The 19,718-nt window shown below is 40.7% G+C and overlaps 2 protein-coding genes across 2 annotated transcripts in view; both read right to left on the bottom strand.

Moving 5' to 3' along the window:
* The window catches only part of LOC118416137 (ras-related protein Rab-4B), a 31,725-nt gene extending 17,338 nt beyond the window's left edge, over nucleotides 1-14,387 (bottom strand). Inside the window, exons 1-5 of the mRNA XM_035821215.1 lie at nucleotides 14,240-14,387; nucleotides 11,288-11,368; nucleotides 9,191-9,305; nucleotides 8,316-8,378; nucleotides 4,254-4,408 (exon numbers count right to left, since the gene is read on the bottom strand). Of these exons, the coding sequence (XP_035677108.1) occupies nucleotides 4,254-4,408; nucleotides 8,316-8,378; nucleotides 9,191-9,305; nucleotides 11,288-11,368; nucleotides 14,240-14,330 (505 nt within the window). The 5' untranslated portion in view covers nucleotides 14,331-14,387. The remainder of the gene's footprint in view (nucleotides 1-4,253; nucleotides 4,409-8,315; nucleotides 8,379-9,190; nucleotides 9,306-11,287; nucleotides 11,369-14,239) is intronic.
* An 847-nt stretch (nucleotides 14,388-15,234) lies between these two features.
* On the bottom strand, nucleotides 15,235-19,717 carry LOC118416103 (sprT-like domain-containing protein Spartan). Its single transcript, XM_035821173.1, has 7 exons — nucleotides 19,138-19,717; nucleotides 18,731-18,839; nucleotides 18,371-18,415; nucleotides 18,056-18,130; nucleotides 17,549-17,807; nucleotides 16,419-17,252; nucleotides 15,235-16,088 (listed from the first exon to the last, which is right to left on the bottom strand). Exons 1-6 carry the CDS (start codon nucleotides 19,572-19,574, stop codon nucleotides 16,555-16,557), a joined length of 1,623 nt encoding a protein of 540 aa, XP_035677066.1. The 5' UTR covers nucleotides 19,575-19,717; the 3' UTR covers nucleotides 15,235-16,088; nucleotides 16,419-16,554.
* Between the last annotated feature and the right edge of the window lies 1 nt (nucleotide 19,718).

Raw genomic sequence — 19,718 nt, 5'->3', positions numbered from 1 at the left:
GCAGGTCAGATGAGGCTGGGAATTAGTATCTCTAGTATTGTGCATGGAAACCCCGGAACAGTTAAGAAGTCATCGTACCATACCTGCAAATGATACCAGGGCATTTATTGTTGCAGAGACTGTATGCTACACTTAATCCGTTGCAATGGTAGTGGTAACCAGCAAACTATAAGTTTTATTCATGACCTTTATGATTCAATCTCCATCTACTGAACTTGTCTCAGTAGCAATCTGAGTAAGATGAGTTTTCTTATCCTCCAATACCCATTTAGTTTATTTTTACACATTTTATTGAAGCAAAATGGATACTCAACAAAGAGTCTTGTTGGTGAAAAAGGACTATACCCTTATAGAAGACCAGTGCCTATAGGAAGAAAGTACCCATTTTACGTGCCTGGATACCAGACCCCAGCCCGATTCCAAAAGTATCTATCGTTTAGGGATGTTTTTCCAGGCTACCATTTTTATTTCCACTTCAAAAGCACTTATCCCTTCCAGGGTCGGCAGAACATTATTTGTGTAAATATTTCAGAGGCAGGACCAAACAAAGAGGCACTCCCCGTCTCCTTATTGGTCTGTACAGCAGTTAGGGAAGGAGACTTCTGAAGCGTACCCTTGACCCTTCAGGTTGTCCATCCATCTCTTCCACCTCCTTGCCCAGCAGTCTGCCATTAATATTTCAGACATATTGCCCCCGCAGCTCACTACAGCAGAGCCTAATACACCACAGGTAGAACTCAATGAACTATATATAAAAGATGTTCCATGTCCTTCATCTGTTATTGTAGCAGTATAATATAGCTGCATGGATGCAAATGAGAACATTACTTGCTCCATGTCCAGTATAATATAAGATTCTCTCACCAATATCAAAGTGGTACGACTTAAAAGGCACAGGCAAATCCTCCTGCGTTACTCTTTGAGCATTATATTGCCAGAAATAGTTATTAACCTGTCATATGTTTTAAGTTATTGCCTCGCACAAAATAAAGTTTAAATTGGTTCACAAATCAATTCCAACGTAAGCTTTAAAGTCTGCATGCCCAGTTAAATTGTCATACCAGTTGGAGACTGTTGTATATTGAGTTGTACAGGCTCCACGGGAACAAATATTGGCACAGCTGCAATGATATAGAGTCCTGTCATCAACAGGACTATTCACAAAGTTATGAACATAGAAGCTATCATGCCTGCTTCTCTCTGACATTGCTTCACTCCTTTACGTCATACCAAGACTGAGAACTATATTACCAGTCTGGTTTGGCTCATTACTCTCCAATGATACTGCAGACAACGACGCCTGTTTGTTAAACCTGACTGATGCACGCTCTGTAGGTTAGGTTGTTAGACGCTGCCGTATAAACGACGCCAGCGCCCAAGTTTATGACAGATGGTGCGCAGCACTTTCCCTTCACCCTGGGAGATAAATCCATTTGCCGCTGCAACCACCTCCAGGATACATCCGACATGCTGCACAACTAATAACATCCTCGGGCTACCAATCAAACACGGGCCCACGGGTGATTTAGGAGTGGAAACTTGCCTTGGAAATGGGACCGGAGGTGTTGTTGCAGGAAGCAGAAGTGTCGTTTCCACGGATTTTCCGATACATCACGCAGGAAAGTGAGCAATATCTGCGCACAAACCGTTCAGCAAATCAACGCGGTATGTGAATGCAGTTTAAATGGGGAACCTGGTGCGTTCTGTGAAGTTATCAGGCTAACACATACATGGATGCATCTGTTAGATGATTCCTGGGATCATGTTCAGGCAGATTGGCACAGAACAGGACGGCAGAGGCTGCATTAGGAACTGGGCTGAGAAACGCAGTGCAGTGATCAGTCTTTTGAAAAACACGGCAATCTCGACCTGATAATGTGGTCGGTACATTACACTAATGTAGCACTTTCATATACACCAGCACCAAGGACAAACACAGTAAGGGGGTTCCTGTGAGCACACTCTGCAGGGTTCTAGCCAGCGTGCGTCCTTCCGCTTTGACGGAATTTTGCTGCTGGGGACGGACATAAGCTTTGCCTATCAGGCTGGCTAGAACACTGAATTACCCAGTATGGCAGAATGTCTCATTTCTGGACCTTATTTCTTAAAAAGTCCTACATGTCACATGGTACAAAAGAAAGTACTGTAATTTCTGTCCTTTGACGGAATATTGCTGCTGGGGACGGACAAAAGTTTTGTCTTTATGATGGACAAAAATTGTCATGTAAAGATATCAAAACAGATGCCGTTGAACCAAGCAGAGTCTACCAGCAGAATTACGCCTTAAAATGCAGGAAATAGCATTTCAGAGGGTCTACATTTCAAAATTTTCCAGGGGGAGTTTGCCCTCGGACCCCCCTAGGATTGTTGTGCCGGAATTCAAAATCTAGGGGACAGAAAAAAAATTCAGGCAGGCTAGAACACTGACACCCAGTATGGCAGAATGTCTCTTTTCTGGGCCTTATTTCCTAAAAAGTCCTACATGTCACATGGTACAAAAGAAAAGTAATTTCTGTCAGGATTCAACCACATGCAATCTGCAGAATATTTGCAAGATTCATGAAGAGATTATAAAAACTTTACATGATTAAACATTGCAGTTATAAATAGAGTATTGCAGAAACCAAAATTAAGTACCCTAGCCCTAGTTTTGATACATATAGGATATCACATCATGTATTGGGTGATTTTGATATTCTTGTATTGATCTGGCTGTTCTACTGTACATCATGTGCTCTGGGTAGCCTGGGTACCATCCGGAAAGTAGTTTGCTCCGACATTCATTATATACTATATAAAGTCGCTTCTAGCTCTGACATTCATTATACACTATATATGTCGCTTCTCTGTGTTTCCTTCTGGGAACGCGGCCCATCTTAACGTCTGGAATCGTCCAAATTTTGGACGCAGGCGCTGATTGGTCCCTTCACATGAGCGAATCATGGAATGGGTTCAAGCTCTCGTTCGAACCGGCGTTCCAACACCGGAAAAGCCCCACGTCCCCTAGCGCATGCGTGCGCCTGCCTGTTGTCACCGAACGAGTGCTCTAAAACCCATTCCTTAATTCGCTCATCAACTGCAGTCACCACCAAATGGTTTGAATGCACAAGTCTCCAGACGGATAGCAGAAGCAAACATAGGAGCGAACTACTATCCGGATGGTACCCAGGCTAGTGCTCTGGGTGGATCAAGGTAAAAATGTAGACACTGACAATGTCAAGTGATAAATCACACAATTTTAGGAACACAAATTCAGGACAGATGTGTCCCAAATATGATATAAATAATAGTCAGAAAATTTTTCATGACATTCTTAACCTATAATATCAAAAGAAAAATTATCAGATGTCAGTCTTATGGGCCAACTGCTGCATGAAGTTGAGAAATGGTAGATTATCTTACCCTATTATATTTATAACTAGAGAGTGTATCACAAGAAAATTGTTAATTGTATATCCACATGGAAAATCATGTCAAATAGCCACTTGTTTCAATGTTCCAAATACAAATTTGGGCATTCTCCTTAATTTTTGTGTGTTGGACATAATCATACTAATGGCATAATGTGTTTGAAATATCAACTTTCTCTTTTGAACCTGAAATATATTTAATAATGGCAGTTGTACTATCCCGACCCATCCCTTTGTATCAGGATGGAAAGTTGCTTCTTGGGACAGAAAACATTTCACCCAGTCTGTCAAACAAATCTGAACTTCAAGATATGAAGTTGTTGAAATAGTGTTCTTGTAAGCTCAAAATTGAGATATTTAACAATGAAATGTACAATGGGTGGGATGGAAAAGAACAGTCTGGTCTTTCCCAAATAGTGGTCTAAGAAATTTTAGGTACAGGTACGGGTACATGTGTTTAGGTACAGGTCTGGACCTTTACCTGTACCTAAACAAGTTTGATCGATTATCTGTAAGTTATTAGTGTAGCAAACAGTCCTTTATTTTCTCAGAATGTCTTGAGAAATTGTCATCTTAGTATGTGGATTTACATACAATGTATTTGAAGCTTAAAACAAATTTTTCTTAACTTTCATCTGCAAAATAATCAACATTGTCATCTTTAATTTGTAATTCACTTATCTTTAGTCTCACAAAAGTGGTGTTCAATAGTGACTCAGTTTTACAGGTACAGGTAGACAGATGTTTAGGTATGGACCTGTACATTGACAATTTTAAAGGTGGGGCACAGGTGCGGGTATTTAGGTATACACAGCCCTACCAGTCAGAGTTGAATAGACTTACCGTTCTCCTGTGCAAATCTGCTGGCCTCCAGGAATGTCACTTCTCTGTCTGCGTCCAGGTCCTTCTTGTTCCCACACAGGATGATGACAATGTTGGGGCTGGCCAGCGTTCTGGCATCTGTCAACCAGTTGGTCAGCTGGTTGTACGTCTCTCGGCTGGGACAACAAGGAAAACAAGACTGGCAATAAATATGTATTATTGCCATGACGACGATTGAGGGTACAACAATACAGCTCAAATCAGAAATAGACTGGAACTTCCCTGTCGCACTATCCCTGGCACAATATACTAGCCCACCTGTAACATAAACCTACAGCCAGCAGAAATGTACTATCCCCGGTACAGCACAATGGTCTGACCTACATTCCACCATTGCATACCAGAGATACATCTGGAACAGATTTAGGGGGTGGGGGGGGGGGGGTGACTTGCATACCCAGCATACTGTGGAGTACTAGCATTCTTGGAAAAATGCCTGTGCAATTCCTGGAATTTTTGCAGACTGAATGCAATATATACCACTTGACGACTCCCCTGCGGCGTCGTCAAAAACATTCTTTTCAGACAGAGAGTTGTCATCATCATCAGTCCCATAGCTTTTTAATCAGCTGTAGGGTCAGCGCAACAATTGTTATGCTGTCTCAATAGGCAGTTATTCCCGGGGGGTGCCTATCTCCTCTCCAGGGCATGGAAAAAAACAAGGACAAAAACAAACTTTTCACACAGTGAGTTGTCATAGCTTAAAAAAATATTAGTACTTGGTATTTTTAACTGCGACATTTTTTGTGTGTGTTGTCAGTTTTTCATCATTCAAACATTGAGTATCATGTCACTTCCAGAGGTTTTCACCATCTGCAAAAAGTGTCACCTATCCACTTTCCAGCAAACTGCAGATTACAATCATGTAAAGGTGACAGCAAAATGTGGTAAAAGGTATCGGGGACACTACCACACACACCTTAGCACAACTCTGCATGCTCTAAATCTAGGGTTAAGATTTAAAGACCTGGCTGAGATGGCCGTTTATTGCTGAGATCAGACATTGTTGAAGTGAGTGTTTCCTGCATCTTCAAGAGACAAGCTGCATCTTCAAGAGACAAGCTGCTGTTTAATCCTGGGGTCAAATGCGCTGATCCAGTGATTGGCCCCATTTCTGTCTGTACTAAAAGAAGTAAAAGCTCTCTGGAGACTGTGACCGAACATGAGACGACCTTGACTGTTAAAAGGGTCATCTCCACGGCCTAAACATCTCCATTTTCGGCCTAAAACTAGATGATGGTTTCCCAATGAAGTTATCCACCCACTCGTCTGGATAACAGCCAGTAGTCTATTTTCCAGTATGATGATGTTTTCACACAAGAATGCCTGTGGGTGGAGGTCTGGCCTAATCAATGTCAGCTCTATTCTTCTTATCCGACAGGACACGGGACCACACAGTATGACATCACTTGTTCAAACATCCCCTTAACATCTCTATCATTTTGTCTGTAGGGACATGTCTGCCACAGCATATTGATGGCAATGGTAATACAAATATTTCATAGTATGACATCACTTGTTCAAACATCCCTTTGTCATAACTTCCCCTCAACATCTCTGCAGGACATGTCTGCCACGATGTATTGATGGTAATGGTAACACAAAATATTTTAACTTTTGCCTCATTGCAACAGCATCCGTCAATTACAAGTACAACGTTAAATCCAACATGCCTGTGCATTTTATCAAATTTGATTATCTATTTATCATTGTTTCACGAAAGAAAAACCACATTCATCATTTGGGAGACACTGATCCAGACGATTCAGTGCATTAATCAACAAGATCTGCTAAGCAACCTAAAAGCAATTAAACAAAATTGTTACGGCACTTTTTCACAACTGAACTTAGTAAATTATTTACAAAGATCATAGGCAAGATAACAAATGTGTTAGTGCAGTGACTCGTCTAACTCTAATTCTAAATCAAATTCTGTGCCTCTTCTCTCTCCAGTTAAAATATATTCTACTACATGTTTGCTGACAACAGCATTCAGATGGAAGCTGGTCACGCTGCATGTCATAGTTTTTTATATACTTTTCCTACCACATGCAAGATGTTCTTATCAACGAGTAGATAGTATAACCTCTTCCTAAGCAGACAAGCCAACCATATACCATATCTTTTATGGCACTTCTTTTTCATTTGGGAGACTGAAATGATGTGTTATAATCTACCATTTAACAGGTATCACAAAACAATGTTTTAAAACCTATATCATGTTCTGTGTCAATTGAAAGTTCGATATTTATTTTTTTCCATCCTACACATTGTTTGGAAGCCCATGTTGTTAATTTTCCTAATATTAGATCTGTTATTTCAATTATTTATTATATGACGAAAATAAATTTTTATCAATGTTTAGTCAAGACGTTAAGATTTTTTTGATGGATGGGGATGGATATTTCCAACAAGTCAATTTTTCCCTTGGATGTGGGTATGGGTTCTGGAGACTGCCCTGATTAAGACACAACTGTACATCTGAAATCTTAATGTGTACCCAACAAAAAGGGTGCTGAATGGCAGAGCAGGGCTCGACATACCACCTGCATATGCAGGTTAATGCAGGTAAAATTGGAACTGCATAGGTATTTCTGATGTCTGCCTGCACCTAACCTGCACTGGTCCATGTACTGGGTTTTATACATAAGTGTCTTATAATGTAGGTGTATGAGGATTGTTATTAGTTGCATTGACTGTTACCACCTATGAAGTATAAAAGAATAAATAGCCTTGGTTCCTGAACAATTTTAGTATGATACATTACTTCCTAAATTCAGAATGGTGCAGGTAACATTTGTCTTGTGCAGGTAATTTTCAATGTTACCTGCACCAGTGCAGGTATGCAGAAAAAAATATTTCGAGCCCAGCAGAGAGAAGTCTTTTATTCAGGCTTCTACAAGTAACTGGCACAGCCAAAGGCAGAACTGGGTGTGGACAGGCAGGGAGGAAGAAAAGAGGGTGTTGGCAAGCATCCATGTTTGTGGAAACCAAAGACTTCGTTAATCTTCTTTGAAAAGGTCATCTAGAAATTGTATCCGCCTGCTTTTTGCAGGAAGTTTGCCCTGGTATTCCAAGGTGAGGAAGCACATGACAACAACGGAACAAGAAAAAGTGGACACAGACCACACCTGTCTCCAACCTGTCAAGAACATTTGTATTCACGTTGTACCTCTTTTGTTGCCAGCTTACCATCCCGCAGTTCTTTTTTCAACTGATAGGAGGCAGTACTGCACTATATATAAGTTGTGACCACCTGTTTGTCCATATATCAGTCAGTGCTTTTACAGACATGTGCCTCTTTCTACTAGATTCACAGATTTGATGCTACCAGTTCTCTTGTATAAATGTATACCAGCTCCTCAAAGCCTTTCCCTCTGGCAGTCACTGACAAGGTTGTTTCCTGTCACATATTATAGTAGGACTGTATTTGAGGTCTCATTGATGTATTAACCTAAAATAGTCCGGACCCGAAAAATAGACGGTTGCAAGGACGTGTGTCTCTACTGGTGAGAAATTCCTTTTTAGCCTGCCCAACTGATCTTAGATGTTAGATTGGTGAAAGTTTGTTTGTAACTGACGAAATTAACAAAGTTCGATAGCCGTGCGTTGTCTCAGAGGTACACAGTCCTGGGTTCTGAGTTATGTGGTCAACCAGTGGTAGTTAAAAAGAGCCTGTTGCACGTGGCTAAGTGTATTTTTTCATTGTCATAAAAAAGACTGTACGTCAAGAGGTTGTTGGGAATTTTTTTTACATGATGAAGGTTGAATCTTCTCAACAAAGAATGAATAATATCAATATATGTTATGTATTTTCATTATGAATGCACCCATCTAAAACACATATTTTTGCATTGCTTTCATTGCAATTAAGAAACTCAACTTGAGACGGATCAGAGGACTGATCGAAAGCTTGCTGGTAAGCGCTTTATTTTGTGCACGGATATAAAGTCTTAAAATTGTAACATAATGTTGACTACCGTCACAGATGAACTTAACAATGAGACTTTGAAGCAGACCCACCTTGTGATGTCATACACCAGCAGGGCCCCAGCAGCTCCCCTGTAGTAGCTTCTGGTCACGGACCTGCAGCATGGAACAATGCATCTTTAAGTCTCTCTTCTACTCTGAACCAAAGGCCACATAGTGCACTTAGTGACCTAGAGTATACAGTAGAAGCCAGTTAATTGCACAACGGATTAACGCACACTTCTGTTAACTGTACGGAATTCCCAAATCCCAAACCGATGTGGTCCAGCTAGATAACTTCGCATTATTGCAACAGCCGGATAATTGCACGAAGTTCATTGGCAGATAGGCCGTGCAATTAAGCGGCTTCTACTGTACTGCACTACCTACTGTTTTGCTGAACTGTGATTGGTAAGGGACCTAGGGCACTGTGCACCTGGTCTATAAAAGCCAGGACACACCGTACTTGTGCTCATTTGAGCCCAAAGCACTGAGGAGGCCACACAGCGAAACATGTTTGCGTGTTGGCTCGAATAAAGTTCCACTAAATGGGATTATGCGTTCCAGCGTCTTTTCTGAAGATGTGGCGTGAGTGTGTGCGGTTGGTTTGAGGTTGTCCTTTCCCACATATTCTTCTACTCTGAAGAATCAAACACAGTGCATTAACATGATATCACCTGTGCAGATACTGACATATTGGTGTCCTACATTTATTTGGGTTTCAGTGAATTGTAGTTCTTAAATTGTAGTTTTCAAGCAACTGCAAATCTTCCAGCACCCCTAAATCTCACAAGGGTCATTAACAACAGAAGACTATTTATATGTTTTCTAACAAGACTTAGAAAAATACAGGTTAGGCCACACCAATTCTATTTGTTAACAATATAGAGAAGCGCCTCCTGCAGACCACTGCTGGAATGACACCTGACCTGAATCTCTCCTGGCCTGCAGTGTCCCAAATCTGCAGCTTGACAGACTTCCCACCAACGTTCACCACCTTGGAACCAAACTCGACTCCAATGGTGTGGCTGGAATCCTGCTTGACTGCAATAAAAGACAAACCCGTAAATAGTTTTAGCAGGTTGGTAAATACTCATAAAGCAAAGTTCTTCAAACACAACCAAAGTATTATTCACTGCCAACATTGCGATGTCTGTCGGACACCATCATCAGGGTTTGAATGACTGGATCTACTTCTCACTGCTACTTATAGCTGATGTAGGCGCACCTACATCAGCTATAACTAAAGTAGCAGCGAGAAAATGATCAAGCCATTCTAACCCAGATAATAGTGTGTGTCTGACAGACACCGAAACATTGGAAATATGAGTACTACTTTGGTTGTGCTTGAAGAACTTAACCATATGAATAAAAGACATATTTGAGAAAGCCAGATGTCTCACCATCACAAGAAAAAAAAGACACCATTACCATCTTGTTATGTCATCAATAATGATTACGAGTTTCTTGGCATATCCTAGAAGCGTGTAAGGTCTCAAGGAGACCTTGGTTCTTAAGAATTGAGTCAGTGCTAATCTGCATGAGAGGATTCGGACCAGTTATCCTCACCAAATGTAACAAGGTTGGTAGGGACTAGTCTCCGGATCGCTGGAAAAATTATAGAAATGGAACAAATAGAGGAGTTAGCCGGCCAGAGAACTATAGCCGGCTAGGGAACAACACACGATCCACGGATAGCGATAAGTGGACATCAAACAAATGCCAGGATACGACAGACTCTGCAGATCGCGTGCTGTTCCCTAGCTGGCTATAGTTCTCTGGCCGGCTTACTCCTCTATTTGTTCTATTTCTACGATTTTTCCAGCGATCCAGAGTCTGGTAGAGCCTAGATGGGGACCGTGGTATGAAGCGAATAACAGACCATACTTGAGGCCTGGGTAACTGCAGATTAATGCATACTGATGGACACAAGACATCCCAGTAATGGGTATTCAATATGAAATGGATCACTTCAAATGGATAAAAGCAGACAGGCACACAGACATTTCCAACAGCATCTGCCATCTTTATTCAGTCTTATGCAAATGTCGCTGATTTAATGAGTGTCTGTCTGACTGTGTCTCTATTGAAGCCTCCATAATCCTTCCATGGGACCAGGATAATTGCTTCAGATAAAATAGTCTACACACAAAGATGACATCTGAAACATCTGTGCAGTCGTCAGCATTTCCACCCAGTTGTTGTGATCTACAAAATACAGGTCAACCCATGTGGCCTGTAATGTTAGCCTCCTTAAGCAGGCTTGTGGCTTGGGCTTTAAATTATTGTGGGCTTGCTATGTGTTGTATTCTATATATGGGATATATTGTACCCAAGTTCTGACAGTCACCACGAATAATAGATAAATGACTTAATAAAAGATAAATAACTCAAATAAAGCAGAGGAGGCTATGAGGTATACTGTAAATACATTTAATTTCGCGGGGACTTAATTTCGCGGTAGCAGGAAAAAGGACTTTTTGCGGTGGTTTTAAGTTCGCGGTAACACCGTAGACCATAATAGAAAAATTTTCACCGTGGATTTAAGCATTAAACATTTCTGCATTTACAGTAGCTACAGCCTCTGTGTGACCATATTGCTGATTGCAATTTGAACAAACATTCACTTTACATTGCCAATTATATTTGGGTTATTGCTCATATGTGATTACTGTTTGCCATGCTGATGATTACACCTGAAAGCTTCAATGTAATAAATGAAAATTTTGATTTTTTAAAGTGATTTTTATAATACACAACCACGGGTCACAAAATTATGAAATCAGTTTACTTTACCCATATGAGAATCTATAGGTCTTAATCTTCCAGGTGTGACCAGCCAGCATGTAAGCAGTAAGACCAAGGAGGTTAAAAACACTGTGTTTTTAACCTCCTTGGTAAGACCATTTGCAAATCATTCTGTGTGATGTTGAACTTGAAGATGATTTTTTCCCTGTCCATGACCAAAAACAAACTGCAGGAAAAAGTGGCTACTGATGAAAAACGTAATCAGTCCTGTTACTCACATTTGCTCTCAATGAACTGGTGCAGAATACAGGACTTCCCTGTACCTGCTGCACCAATAACCAGGAACTTGAACAGGAAATCTGCAGAAAAAAAGAACAAAGAGTTCAGAACATGTCTGTGTTTCAAAACTTTGTATAGTCATGCTCTGTTGGCTAGAAACTAAAACAGACAGGCACAAAAAGGAAGTGATATTTGTGGGCATATACTGTGCTGACACTGATAAAGATCATTGTTAGTTGAATAAAAAACCTGTCTGAAATGCAAGTAATTCTGTGAAATATTTGTTTATGTGATATTGTTGCTACTGTGTGAAACTCTAACATAGAGAATTATGTGTATAGAACCTGCATTTTTTATTATGTATTTATGTCTAAGGCAAACAACGATACAATATGACCACATTTACAATATTGATAATTCCTCTGTTTATATTGATCCTTTGCCATAAGTTAGTCTGGGTACATATTTACCAAGTTAATGATGCTGTCATTCAAATCAGAACTGTGCATATCACATCAGTCAAGTTTTCAGCCTGGTAAATAGTTAACATCATCATCAGTAACTGGATTCATCAATGAATGTGCTCAAGTTAGTCAAAGTCCTTCCCGTGCCTGATGGCGCATAGGGCAGCGCCCATCTCTGTTTCAGTAGCCCTGAGCCACACAACTTTGTGCAATCTCTACAGCAGGGGGCTAGTCCACTGGTAGTGGTTTGTGTTTAACTTCCATACTCAATTTCCCAAATGCTGAGTGCTGAGCCGAGAAAGCAGCATGTGCCATTTTTAAACTTTAATTAAAGTCTTTGGTATGACTCAGCCGGCGATCGAACTCACGACCTACCAAATGCAAGGCGAACACTGTACCCGCTCGGTCATTGCAACAGCTCAAGTTAGGTCTTGTCATAAGATATCTAGGGAGAATAGTGATACCTCCTACTGATATACTAGTAACATTAATTATCAATTTGCCTTAACGAGTTAATTGTAATGCTAGGACACAACACTGCTATGGTTGACAAAAAATGAAAGTAGTCTAACAACATTGAATCTGCCCCCTCATTTTTGTCTGGGATACTGTAAATGCATTTAAGTTTGTGGGGATTACTTTCGTGGTATTGGGAAAATGGAGTGTTTGCAGTGGTTTTAAGTTCGTGGTAGTATCATAGACTGTAGTCACATACTATAATGGATAAATGTTCGTGGTAGCTTTAAATTCGCGGTGAAGTGGCCACCGCGATAATTGCGAACATAAAACCACTGCGAACGTTTCTGCATTTAACGTTACAGTAACATTAACAGGTGATCTCAGGGAGATGATAAGTTCAGAGGTCACCACAGCAGTTGGACTAGTTATCTTACCAGGGAAATCCACCTTCATGGACCTGATCACATAACCACGACCACTAACAGTTTCTACAAAGTTAACATTACAACCTACCAGTACCAGCAAGACAATTAAGTCAGTAACAATCACAAGCAAATTTGATTATGATCATAAATTTTCAGGACGAAACAGTCCATCCAAAAAAAATTATATGCTCAAGTAATGATTATCTAGATATTGACACTGAGTAAACATAACGGCACTGAACTTTAATCCAACACATTCCAGCAAATTCCAAACTGAACCATGAATAAACAAGCGGGCTTTAGCGCATTCTGGAAACTGTTTAGTGCATTGTTTACTATGTTTCCCCGGCCATTGCTACACATGCATTGGTCTGCCACTTTCTGTTGTGTCGCGAGAAAATAACATTTCAAAGACAGTGTAACTGATAGCAAGTCCTTTGGGATTCTATTCCCAGTGGAACTTTAATCCAACACAATAATATAACAAGGCTGTTTATCTATGGATTTCATATTTACAACGACAAATTTGTATCAATCGGCAGGCACTTACTCAAGGTTAAATTGGCAAATCGGCATGTCGGTAAACTGCTGATAGACGCGATCAAAACACGGCCCCAAAATTCATCAACCAGCGGCAAATCCGTTCTGCTGTTCTACTACACAGTTATGACGTTCTATGAAACTTTTCATCCGTTGTTTGGTTAGCAAATGGTGGCAAAATACGTTGTTTGTGAATGGTTCCCCAAAAATATACCCGCAAAACACAGTACAAACTCCCTACAGCACGTCCCCCATGTGGGGCTGTAATGGTATCGCCAGTGAGATCCGTCCTACTGGCCTTTGGATGTGATCACTTTCAAAAATAGGGGTGAAGCGGCGTGCTGAAATATGATTCAAAATGGCGCGTGTTCGGATTTCCACTGAATTTGTGTAACAAAGCCTGGCCCTGTACTTTAAAGAGGGACACTTCAAGGCATGTTGGTTGTGTTGGATGGACAGTTTATTAATATTTCGCTATATTTACTGTGATGATTAATGTGTAATGTGAGGACGAAGAGTAGGGTTGCTTGAAATTACAATCGCTGCCCTCCTCCCACGGCTTGATTAACAGCATGAAAACATACCAGAAGATTGATTAACTTGTCGCTACAACATGCGATCTTTGTGAGCTGAAACTTACAAGGTTTTAAGTCGTATACCTTACTTGTCTTGTAAAGCACTCAAAAGAATTTGCAAACCGGAGCTAGTTTTTGACTGACAGATGGGTTCTGAAAAGTGTTGGATTAAAGTTGCGTTGGATTAAAGTTCAGTGCCGTTAAAGGTCGTTAGCTATACATGGATGCAGCACATGTAGATAACCAGTTTCCGCCAACAGTTATGTTGGTGTTGGACATGATGTTGACTTTTGATTGCACTGCTGGGAGGGACTGTTAATTGGTTGCGTATCAGTCACGGTGTTGCGTTCTAACATCACGTCATAACCACACAAAAAGTACCGTTAAACGTACATTTCTACACCTATCGGCCCCCAAAACAGCCCTCTGTCTTTCTAGAACCTTCCGTACTCATTGGAAACAGTTTCATACGTCGTAAGACAACGTACCGTAGGATTCGGACATCTTTGTACCTGCAGCTCCTCCTTCTCTGTGCGGAAGTAAATACCCAACAACAAAATGGCGGACGGGAAGGATCATGTGACACAGCGGTGGATGTTGGGACGGAGGGGCATGGCAGACGACATGATATAAAAATGCGACTTCTTTCTTTTTCGTACTGAGCGTATATCACGGCTCGTCTTGAATGTGATGAATTTTCTTAAGGTACTGACAAAAGAGTGGACAGGTCAATCTAAAATAAGTAAAAGACAGGTGACTTTAAATATACGGGATGAATCATTTGATTACTAGGGTGGAGGATAAGGACCAGTGGCAGCTGATGTTGGGATGCACCAGTGATCTTTGCAGGTCATCAAATGTCTGTACAAATTCTCATGCATTTGAATTGTTCGATTCAATGCAGATTATAAAGTTATTAAAAAGTTATTATGATTTTTGTTTTTAGACAATGGCAGTCATGTTGCAGAAAGGAATGTTTCTGATAAGGTCACAGCAAGTAAATTTTATGGATGACATCATCGCGCTTATTAATTTTCACCTGATTTCAGAAAAAAAAACGTTTTTTCCTCTTCGGCGATGGTCAGATGAATAAAAGTGATGCTAGGGAGGTAGCCATGACTATAGTTGCAGAAGTGAAAGCTTTTACAAGCCTTCTTTTCAGACTTCTGGAGTGGTGGCATTTATTTTCTTAAGACCTCTCCCCCCTCTCCAGAATTACTCCGCGAAGAAGGCTATGCTTTCACCACATTCTTTCCTCCCAATCATTCTATCCATTTTTGCCCATGAAATACTTGTTCTATTGCCATTCAAGCAGTTATATCAGACCTAACATTAGATATGGATGTACAAACATCATTGGAGTTGTCACTTTCAGTGGAATTCATCAATTCCTAATATACAGAAAATGTAACAACAGCACTACTTGTCCTTTTCTGTCCAACAACGAGTGAATGTGAATTCTGTAATTAAAGACACCATGCAGCACAGAATAAAATACTTTAATGTTTGATATTGCAATATTTGACACAGGTAATATGTATCACAAAATATATTCACCCTTTTCAACCTTTCGTCTTGTCAGCAAGTCTTCTTCTTTTGTATTGCAACAAAGTTTAAACTTAACTAATTCCTAAACCAGAACATCTAAACTTCTTGGCGTTCTTGGTGAATAACAAGTTCATCCTACACAATAAATGGACCACGTAGGTCCTATCAAGTCCTTGGTCCTATGAGTAAAGTATTTTTGGAAATCTTACCAGGGTAATCAATTTCAAATAGAATCTTATAATAATGGCACAGAGAATGTTTGTAACATGAGCGAGTGATACAATCAGCAACTAAAAGTCATTAGTAGTATCTGTGATTAAAATTACATTGTACTAATATTATATAATGTTGACTATATTTCATGATTAACTAGAACACCACAAGGCCATAAATCCAATTGCACCATGTACTTGAACTTAAGAACAAATAAACTTGAATAAACTACAGTACTGGTACATTCCTAAAAATTCCTATATGAAGTATAAAGAAGAAAGTGTCATTGTTGCAGTCACACTCTGACATATCTCCATATATCTTAAAAAACATCTGTAGATACAATCTTACAATATGCAATAAACAGTTTTATGTGTAAAATCTAGACTGCAGTAAAAATGTGTCTATTGCTGTCAATCCCTGAGTCATGTTGGCCAGTTCTTGGCATGAAAGTTCATCTGTGTTGGTAAATGACATTATGGATAAACTGAACTTTATCTATCCAACACTAGAACAGAGATGGGGGCAACACAGATTATCTGGCATTTACGACCCTCTGCTGCAGTCGTGTGTCTCCAGGGCTCTAGCCATCGTCCGTTTTTCCGTCAATTGACGGAAATTTGCTGCGTGTGACGGAAAAATTTTAAAACCAATCCGTCGACAAAAATCCTTGGTGGAAGCTACAGGCGACTTGGGGACGCCGTAAAAGCCACACACTGTTTGTTTTGCTATTGTTATGATTGTTGACAATGTGTGTCGGTGCCCTTTCGCATACGACAAGCTCATTAAAAACCCGTTTTTCAAGGTCTCAGTTCAGTCTCCCAAGCTCCTGGAATAGTGTTTTCGCGACAATGGGAATTGGCTGACGGAAAAAAAATTCGAGCTGGCTAGAGCCCTGTGTGTCTCTGACGTCACGTTCCGTAAGCTACAGTAGACGGGTCCATTCCTTGAACAAGGCTGACAGAGTTGGCCGAAAATTTAGGGTAAGTCCCAATCAATTCTAGTGTTGGTTGGTTAAAGTTTAGTTTATCCATAATGTTGGTCAGTTGTTAAGACACGAGTCAAGATGCTGATTGATAGTTGCTACAGGAAGTTGCCCTCCACATACGGGACAGCTCACCAAAGCCTCTGTATGCACATCACTCTCTACAGAGCTGTGTCCAACACTGTTCTTTATACCAGAACCACTCTGTGAGGAACCGTGCAAACCTGATGTCTGTCCTGAACAGGTTGGTTTATCACGAGCCTGTGCTGTCACCTTCTGCTGTCTCTGTGATTGGCCAAACATGTCTGTGATTTTGAGGTTTTTCGAGTTGTCAGTTTTCTGCTTACTTGCACTTGGCCTGTGTAATGAATTAGCACCATCTTTGGTCAGTGTATGTTTGGTAACGGGTTTGCCTTTATGCCCTGAGTTCTGATATCCATTGATCGCATTATCAAACCTAGCAGACAAAACTGATGTTGTTTGTGGTAGGGTCCTGTCAGTTGATGTCTTCTTAGAACCTGAGAGGCTGGGAAGACCGGGAGGGCTGCTGGCTGTTGACTGATTGCTGATAGCTGTTTTGTGTGCGGAACTTGCACTTGCACTTGCAGAAGGAAAACGCTGAGTAGAATTTAATCCTTTGTTTGCAGTTGATGATCCTGACTTGGTACCAAGGACGAAACCTTTTCCTGCAAATAACTCTATGTTGCCATAGTTGGTACTAGTAGCACTAGCCTGCTTCTTGCTTGGAGCAGCTCCTGGAATGTGAGAGAATGAAAATGTGTTTTTTTTTGTCAACAACTTTAACTTCCATTATTAAATAACAAGTTATCCCTTCTGGTTAATTATTGTTTAAAAGAAGGATTTAAATGCATAGTGGTATAAATATCCCTCCAAGCTGGTAGCCTCCAAGTTAGTAGTACATGTATTTACATGGTCATCTTCCATTGAAGTAAGATGTTAGTGTACTTCTGTCGTGTGGCCAGCTGCACATGTTACTAAACAATATTCCTGTCTGACATGTCTGAAAGTAGTTCCAAGTTCTAACCGATACCTTCTACTGCTCCTGTATCTTGTCCTTTCTTCCGTTTCCCGGCCTTCTTGTTGCTGTACCCCTCTGGCTCCTTGATCTTAGTGTACGTCCCCCCGCACTTCCGCTGGTGATCGGCCCACCAGGGATCCCGTGCAGATGGCGCACGGTTCATGGCGCGCCGAACAATGCCAAAATATGGCTTCCACTTTTGGCACGGTCCATCACATCGCCACCAGTGCTGGCGGTACACGTCCACCTCATCATGGAAGTTGTGGTAAACCTGCAGAACAGGGAATGCACAGTCATTACTTGGTACTAGTGACGATGTACTGGATTTAGCTCAGTGGGAAAAAGAAGGGTAAAGACTAAGGAAATGTAGCAAGTCCTGGCTTTCTTCCTTCTGACAGGCAACTTTACAGTCCAACTCATAAAAATAAATTTCTGCTATGACCATCCAAAAGAGAAGCATACCCAGCCTTTAAGTCAACAATAATGAATGAAATATCACACCATTCATGGATAACTCACTGAGATGTTTGTGCCTGCCTGGTTGTTTATCCTCTTCATGTGCTTCAGGAACTCAGGGCCATGTGCATCATGGTCCTGTTTTCAAGAAAGTACATTAAAAACAGGAAGAATTGCCCCTCTTGTTTAAATTTGTAAATACCAATGCCTATACATTCTTTCAAATCTATTTTTAGAAAAGAATATGATTAGTGTATCTTCGAATATCATTTATTTGTGCTATTCAATTGTATGCACATCTGTGGCTATTGTTAGCCATTCATTGATATTTAATGACCAGGAATGAAGAAAGACATGGATACAATAAGTTATACCCACCTTGTTATTGTGAGTTACGAAGAGCAGGGCGTGTATCATCTCATGCTGCATAAGAAACAAGAACAAGAGCTCAATCATGATACAACAAACTAAAAACAAAACATGACATCAGGTTTGATCAAGGTCGCTAAAAACTCCCTATGGTTTGATGTGGTCAAATTAAATTTGACAAACTGATGTATGTCGTGACAAAATATTTCAAGCGCCAACTCGGTTGCACATAGTATGCAAAAAACGGGCAAAGTGGCCAAATTACTCCTCTGACGGCTAAACTCCTTCCCCAGCTTATGATACTGTCTTATGCCACGCAAGATCTGCCTGGAGATTAGGGTTGACTGCTGACATTGCTTAGATACTTACCAGTAATGTCTCTACCAAATCCTTCCTTGGTCGAAGCTTCAGAAGTGGCAGGCTCAACTTGATACAACATAGCCCACCTCTTCCCTCATAACAGCACAAACCAGCGCACCTAGCAGAATAGAAGAGAATTCAGTTAGACCATATTTGAACAGATGTTCGTCCTGTCAATAATAAGAATTTTTTTGCAATATTGGCAGGATATCTATTTCGTCATTGTTGTTGTCCTCGTTTTACTTCTATTAATACGCTAGACGTGGTCTCTTGGTGCTTAGTTACACATGGTTCGAATATTATATAATATCGAGTTAATTGTCTCTCTTGTCTTGGTATCTAACTCTTGGTGTCTATGTCCTTGCATAAGTTCTATGATAACTCGAGTTTTACAATTTTTGGAATAAGAAACTTACAATGTCATTCTAGGACTCCACTTCACTTCAACACAATCCAGCTTGCCCCAGAAGAAGGTGGCATTGAACTCAAGAAACAAAGCGTGCACGTTGGGGTTAGGATCGGTCAGCTCCCAAGACTCGTCCACGATCGACATGGACTTGGATCCGTGATGGTGACTGTTACTGGAACTGGCGACAACAGCCCCTTCGCCGTCAGACGACGCCACGTTCTCCGCCATTTCACGGTCAAACTGCTCCTGCAGCTGCAGTGCAAGGACGAGGTCCGCGTCGCACATTCTGATCGCTCCTATGATCGTTGGAAGACGAAGGAAAGTGGAGTTCCGCAGCTCATCAAGGATTTGAATCTCGCTGACAACTTGCCCGGTATTCTTAAATAATAATCGGTGGTGGCATCGCACCTCAGTTTTATACACTGCAGTTGGACCGATCCACATTTTCTATATCACTTTATACTCTTAAACCACACCCTCTATATATTTACATAGAGCAAATAAAACTAATTGTCTTTAAAAAGTATAATCTATATGCGTTAGTTGCCGTGAATTTTAAAAGAATCTCAATATCTGCAAAAGTAGATT

The sequence above is a fragment of the Branchiostoma floridae genome, chromosome 1, assembly GCF_000003815.2.
Source record: "Branchiostoma floridae strain S238N-H82 chromosome 1, Bfl_VNyyK, whole genome shotgun sequence".
NCBI lineage: Eukaryota > Metazoa > Chordata > Leptocardii > Amphioxiformes > Branchiostomatidae > Branchiostoma > Branchiostoma floridae.
This window is presented reverse-complemented; position numbering and strand designations above follow the sequence as displayed.

Coding starts and splice junctions, on each gene's coding strand:
- LOC118416103 (XM_035821173.1), bottom strand. CDS start 19,574: ATGTGGATCGGTCCAACTGCAGTGTATAAAACTGAGGTGCGATGCCAC. Junction 18,840..19,137: donor TGGAGTCCTAGAATGACATT/GTAAGTTTCTTA, acceptor CTATTCTGCTAG/GTGCGCTGGTTTGTGCTGTT. Junction 18,416..18,730: donor ATTTGGTAGAGACATTACTG/GTAAGTATCTAA, acceptor TTTCTTATGCAG/CATGAGATGATACACGCCCT.